The sequence below is a fragment of the Triticum urartu genome, chromosome 3A, assembly GCF_056163025.1.
Source record: "Triticum urartu cultivar PI428250 chromosome 3A, HENAU_Tu73, whole genome shotgun sequence".
In the NCBI taxonomy this organism is placed as follows: domain Eukaryota; kingdom Viridiplantae; phylum Streptophyta; class Magnoliopsida; order Poales; family Poaceae; genus Triticum; species Triticum urartu.
This window is the reverse complement of record NC_141875.1, coordinates 279077076-279083738: the sequence shown is the minus strand read 5'-3', so window position 1 is coordinate 279083738 and position 6663 is coordinate 279077076. Positions and strand designations below refer to the sequence as shown.

Sequence of the window (6663 nt, the reverse complement as noted above, 5' to 3'; positions counted from 1 at the left end):
TTGGGTAAGTAAAAGGAAAGTTTCCTTCACATGCTTGCTTTGCATAATGAATGCCTTACCCGTTGTTATCTTCTTCACCGCATCAATCTCCTGGAGGGCCTTGTGGGCTTCAGCCTTGGCGCTTCATGCGCTTTCGAGCGCCTTCGCAAGCTCGGACTCTCGCGTCTTAGAGTCAAGCTCCAAGGACTCGTGTTTTTTGGCGAGAGCCTCGAGCTCTTGCTGCACCTCGCCTACCCGGGCTTCTTGCTTTTCCCGCTCAATGCGCTCCTTGGCCGCTTTGTCTTCGGCCTCGGACAACGCCTTCTTCAGGGTCGCCATCTCGGTCGTGGCCCCTGGCAAATTCATGATGATCCTATTACTTTACAACCGAATTTCTTTTTAATATATAGAAAAGATATTGCTTACCTTTGCTCTCCTCGAGTTGCCTCTTGGTAAGGCCGAGCTCGTCCTTGGACCGCTCAAGGTCCTGCTTCAGTGCGGCGACCTCCGCAGTACGTGCGACAGCGGCCAGCAGTGAAGCCTGCATATGCACATAGACATATTCTGATTAGACTCCTGAGTCATTATTTGATCCTCTATTCGGCCTTTCTTAGCGAACGCCAAATAGAGCATCAGGGGCTACTGTCTATGCGGTAATATTTTCCTATATTTTGATTGCTCACCTGAAAGCCTGTTAGGAGGCTGACACAAGCTTCGGTTAGTCCGTTTTTGGCGGACTAAACTTTCTCGATCACCGCACTCATGATAGTGCGGTGCTCTGATGGAAGCACCGCGAAGCGCTTCCAGCAAGTTGTCCGGTGCCTCTGGATGGACAGAGGCCACTGGCACGGGCGGCTTGCCCCTCTTAGCGGGGGATCGCCTGCCGGAGTCTGGAACCATCGAAGGTTCCGGCGCAGTGTTCGGCTGAGGGCCGAACTTGGAGCCCGTCGGAGTCTTGCTCCCTTTGCGCCTAGGGTCCGGAAGGTCACCTCGAGGCGCCCCCAGGACTACCTCCCCTCGGCTCGGTGCCTTTTGAAACAACACCTCGACGTTGTCCGTAGGGCAAGGGGTGGAGGCGGTCGGAAGTGAATCGCTATTCATATCCAACGAGTCCAAAGAACCGTCCGACGAAGATACGTCGAGACGGGCTCGGGACGGACTGCATAATCATATTCGGCGTAAGGAGAAGCAGTGCAATAAAACATACCATGAATTAGTATGGTATCCGGATACTTATGACTTTGCCAGGGGCTTGTCCCTGGGTAACCACTCGTCGTCGCTGTGGGCAGCCATCGTGGAGCAGTCCGGAAGGAGGGTCCTTCCCTTCTTGGACCCTTCGGCCGCCCCGGTTGGGGCGGCCTTCCTTTTCTTGTCTCCCCAGGCTGGGGGGGAGAACTTTCCTCTTCCTCCTCCTCGTTTTCGTGGGAGGAGTGCGCTTCGGAGTTATCGGACGATGAGTCCAATATAACCTTGCGCCGGAGACCCTTTCGGGTCCCCGTGGCCTTCTTCTTGGCCTTCTTCATCGGCACCTCGTAAGGCGTCGGAACCAGTATCTCCGTTAGGAGAGCATCTGCAGGATCTTCAGGCAGGGGGGCTGGGCAATCGATCTGCTCCGCTGTCTCTACCCAGTCCTGTTAATGGCATGGAAGCTTAGATCCCGCACATGATTAAACTGGGGCAAATAATATCCTGTGAGATATAAAAATTGACCGGATTGGCATGGCGCTTTGCGCTGAGTCCGCAGTCCTCGGTAAGGGGAGGAGGTACCTCGGGGCCCTTGAACAACACCTTCCAGTCATCCTTGTGCGTTGTGTCGAAGAGCTCTCACAGCGTCTGGTCCTTGGCCGGGTCAAACTCCCACAAATTGAATACCCGTCGTTGACACGGGAGGATCCGATGGAAGAGCATGACCTGGACCATGTTGACGAGCTTGATCTTCTTGCTCATCATGTTCTTGATGCAGGTCTGGAGTCCGGTCAGCTCTACCGGGGAACCCGAGGACAGGCCCTTCTCTTTCCAGGAAGTGAGCCGCGTGGGGATTCCGGATCGAAATTCGGGGGCCGCCACCCAGTTGGTGTCGCGCGGCTCAGTGATGTAGAACCACCCCGATTGCCACCCCTTTATGGTCTCCACATAGGAGCCTTCGAGCCAGGTGACATTAGGCATTTTGCCTACCATGGCGCCTCCGCACTCTGCTTGCTGGCCGACCACCACCTTCGGTTTAACATTGAAGGTCTTCAGCCACAGGCCGAAGTGGGGCCTGATGCGGAGGAAGGCCTTGCACATGATGATAAACGCCGAGATGTTGAGGATGAAATTGGGGGCCAGATCATGAAAATCCAGCCTGTAGTAGAACATGAGCCCGCGGACAAACGGGTGAAGGGGAAATCCCAGTCTGCAGACAAAGTGGGTAAGGAAAACTACCCTCTCATGGGGTTCGGGCATAGGGATGATCTGCCTCGCATATGGAAGCCGGTGTGCGATGTCCGTGACCAGATATCCGGCTTCTCGTAGCTTTGTGATGTTCTCCTCCGTGACGGAGAAGACCATCCACTTGCCTCCCGCTCTGGACATGCTTGGAGTGGTTTGAGGAGAAAGACGCGAACTTGGGCGCTGGAGCTCGAGTGTGCGAGAATGGATAAGCAAGGAGGAAGAAGGCGTGGGTAAAAATGGTGAATCTTTGTCCCTTTATAAGGGCGTAAGATGCGATGCGCCTCCCCACTTATCTGGTAAATTCGCTTATTCCCCAAGCGCCGTAATTGATGACGCAGTTGGGTTACCCACATCCGTATTGATGAGAATCCCGTGATAAGGGGACACGATCTCTGCTTCGACAAGACGTGTCAAGAAAACCGCATCGTGATATGTGCAGTCCTGGTTGAGAAAAACGGTTCGAATAATGACCGGGCCATGGCATGATGTCATGTTGCTAAACGTGTCAGCAGATTAGATTTATGGAAATATTATTCTCTCTACGGTGGTATGTGGAACTTGTTTTGTAGAGCCGGACACTATCCTTGTGTTCAAAAACTTCTATAGAGTATTCGGAGGAAGAACCCGCCTTGCAATGCCGAAGACAAATCTGCGCGCCGGACTCATCGTCATTGAAGCCTGGTTCAGGGGCTACTGAGGGAGTCCTGGATTAGGGGGTCTCCGGACAGCCGGACTATATCCTTTAGCCAGGCTGTAGGAATATGAAGATACAAGATTGAAGACTTCGTCCCGTGTCTGGATGGGACTCTCCTTGGCGTGGAAGGCAAGCTTGGCAATACGGATATGTATATCTTCTTCCTTGTAACCGACTTCGTGTAACCCTAGCCCCCTTCGGTGTCTATATAAACCGGAGGGTTTAGTCCGTAGGACAACAACAATCAGACCATAGGCTAGCTTCTAGGGTTTAGCCTCTAAGATCTCGTGGTAGATCAACTCTTGTAATACTCGTATCATCAAGATCAATCAAGCAGGAAGTAAGGTATTACCTCCATCGAGAGGGCCCGAACATGGGTAAATATCGTGTCCCCGCCTCCTGTTACCATCCGCCTTAGACGCATAGTTCGGGACCCCCTACCCGAGATCTGCCGGTTTTGACACCGACACCCTCAGCTAAATTTCGTTGCTCCCTGTCCATCGCCTAGTTATCATTTTTCCGCATTAGCCTGTGTGTTGACCTTGACCCTCCTAAGACTGCCTGTTGCTGTGAAGTCGAAGCCGCAGTGGGGGGCGATGGTATACGATGACACATGACAGATGGCTCGTTCAGTGATCCTCCGTAACGCCATCCCTGCTTAGTTTCCTTGGTAGTTCATCATTGGAGTCAGAGCTGCGCTGCCTAGAGTGTTGTGCTGCAGCTATTAGGGATGTTGTTTTTCTTTTCTTTTTTTTCTTTGACCTTCAGATCCTTTGGTCCTAGGATCTTGGCCACCTTATTGTTTTCCGCTGCTTTCTACTATTATTAGTGAATGCCAGCGATGCTTGATCTTAAAAAAAAACTAATCCTTCCGAGACGAGACACTGGGTTAGGTGAAAAAACACCTCACATCACACAATACAAATCGGCAAAGTAAAGAAAGGTTTTCTTTCGGATGTTTGGTGAGGCAGGGCCACAACGTGGGGTTGTTGGCAGCGCGGTTGGTGAAGCGGAGGACAGCGCGGGTGGGAAAGGTCGAGCCGGTCAGCGACACAGCACTCACTGGCTATGTGGTCCTCACGTGCATTCTCCCTACCACGCTCGCCGAAATACTTTTCGCACGCACTACCTCGCACACCCGCGCGGGCTCATCCTCTCCAACCATCTAGTACCATCCTCCTCCCCGATCCGCACCCGACGCATCTGCTGCTATAAAAACTACGTGCATACCCCCGTACCCACTTCATCCCTCTCTACTTTCCGATCAAACGCGGCGGCAGCAGCAGCAGCGGCAGCGCAAGGTGAGCCCTTCCCACCCTACCCAATTACTGCGCGTCTCTCTCTTGTCCTCTCTTATACTGGATCTGCACGTATAGGATTTGAGATCTCTTGCTTTGTGAGGGAAGAGGCAGGAGGGTGGCTGAAAAGAGGGGTAATGGTGATTTTCGGCGTAGATCTGGTTTCACGGCGTTCCGTTTTGTATCTTTGTTGCGGTTCTCGCCTATCAATGGAGATATTGGGAATAGTCTTGCTTTTGTTAGTTTCTTGAAATTCTACGGTCGGTTAGAAATTTAGGGGACGTGAGAGTTCATCAGGGGAGTGGAGAATTGGATCTTTTTGTTCTTTTCTCATGTCTCTTCTTTTAAACAAATAATAATATATCATATGGATCTAGTTGCCTGCACAAAAGATCCGCCCTTTTTAGTGAATAGATTACTTGTCGGTCATGCGATGGTCTTATAGATCTCGGCTATGTTTTTATTGATTTTTAAATCTCTTCATCCAGTAGACCAATTGGAATTTTCGCCGACACATCTCTTCAATTGATCGTAATCAGGTAGCCTTCACTTCGACTGATGTAAGCATATAAATAATCAATTGCTACTATCGAAAGTTCTGCTGTGAAGAAACAAATACTTCCATTTAGATTTAGCATTTTGTGGGCATCTATAAATTTGCTGTGGAGTTCTAAATCTAATTCACCACTGGTTTTCGCATTTGCAGAGGTAGATTGGAGTATCACCACCACCACTCAAGAAATGGCGGCCGAGACTTTCCTCTTCACCTCTGAGTCTGTGAACGAGGGCCACCCTGACAAGCTCTGCGACCAGGTCTCTGACGCTGTGCTTGACGCGTGCCTCGCCCAAGACGCTGACAGCAAGGTTGCCTGTGAGACATGCACCAAGACCAACATGGTCATGGTTTTTGGTGAGATCACCACCAAGGCCACTGTTGACTATGAGAAGATTGTGCGTGACACCTGCCGCAACATTGGCTTCATCTCTGATGATGTTGGCCTTGATGCTGATCGGTGCAAGGTGCTTGTCAACATAGAGCAGCAGTCTCCTGACATTGCCCAGGGTGTGCACGGACATTTCACCAAGCGCCCTGAGGATATTGGTGCTGGTGACCAGGGTATCATGTTTGGCTATGCCACCGATGAGACCCCTGAGCTCATGCCCCTCAGCCATGTGCTTGCCACCAAGCTGGGTGCCCGCCTCACTGAAGTCCGCAAGAATGGCACTTGTGCCTGGCTAAGGCCTGATGGCAAAACCCAGGTCACGGTTGAATACCTCAACGAGGGAGGTGCCATGGTTCCTGTACGTGTGCACACTGTTCTGATCTCCACCCAGCATGATGAGACTGTCACCAATGATGAGATTGCTGCGGACCTCAAGGAGCATGTCATCAAGCCGGTTATCCCTGAGAAGTACCTGGACGAGAAGACCATATTCCACTTGAATCCATCAGGCCGCTTTGTCATTGGTGGCCCTCATGGTGATGCTGGTCTTACTGGTCGCAAGATCATCATCGACACCTATGGTGGCTGGGGAGCACACGGAGGTGGTGCTTTCTCTGGCAAGGACCCAACTAAGGTTGACCGCAGTGGCGCCTACATTGCCAGGCAGGCTGCCAAGAGCATCATTGCTAGCGGTCTTGCACGCCGCTGCATTGTTCAGATCTCCTACGCCATTGGTGTGCCTGAGCCCTTATCTGTCTTTGTTGACTCTTATGGTACTGGCAAGATCCCCGATAAGGAGATCCTCAAGATTGTGAAGGAGAACTTTGACTTCAGGCCTGGGATGATCGGCATCAACCTTGACTTGAAGAAGGGTGGCAACAGGTTCATCAAGACGGCTGCTTATGGCCACTTTGGCCGTGAGGATGCTGACTTCACCTGGGAGGTTGTGAAGCCCCTCAAGTTTGACAAGGCCTCTGCTTGAGAGGTGGGTATGAAGGAGTCTATCATTCCTGCTGCTGCCGCTGGTGGTTGTATCTTGGATAATTGAATTCCTTCTCTTTAGAAGGAAGCAGGGTTTCAACATCGCCGTGGACACGCTGAATTGGCGTCAGTGATTGGTATTTTGGTATGGCATACAGAAATATGTGCTGAGTTAATACTAGTCGGGTCTTTTGATGTCTTCTGTGCTTTGATTTTGCTTTTTGAGTCTACTGAAACCGCAGTACTTGTGCGGTTTCCTCTATCGGTCGTCCAGTTATTTTTTAGTACTGCATCTGTAAAACCATATGTGATCCTAGTACCCTGTTCTTCCCAA

General features: G+C 51.3%; 1 protein-coding gene across 3 annotated transcripts; it reads left to right on the top strand.

The window, feature by feature from the left end:
• Nucleotides 1-4186: 4186 nt before the first annotated feature.
• Nucleotides 4187-6663, top strand: SAM-2 (S-adenosylmethionine synthetase 2). 3 transcript variants are annotated; one of them, XM_048707443.2, is made up of 3 exons: nt 4314-4407; nt 4483-4538; nt 5111-6663. In XM_048707443.2, the coding sequence occupies exon 3, from the start codon at nt 5146-5148 to the stop codon at nt 6328-6330; it is 1185 nt and encodes a 394-aa protein (XP_048563400.1). In that variant the 5' UTR covers nt 4314-4407; nt 4483-4538; nt 5111-5145; the 3' UTR covers nt 6331-6663. The 3 variants fall into 3 exon arrangements, with proteins under 3 accessions (XP_048563398.2, XP_048563400.1, XP_048563399.1); XM_048707442.2 differs by lacking the exon at nt 4483-4538 and adding an exon at nt 4893-4943 and having other exon boundaries at nt 4316-4407; XM_048707441.2 differs by lacking the exon at nt 4483-4538 and having other exon boundaries at nt 4187-4407.

What these genes read in the sequence shown, in the direction of transcription:
- SAM-2 (XM_048707441.2), top strand. Translation starts at nt 5,146, where the DNA reads ATGGCGGCCGAGACTTTCCTCTTCACCTCTGAGTCTGTGAACGAGGGC.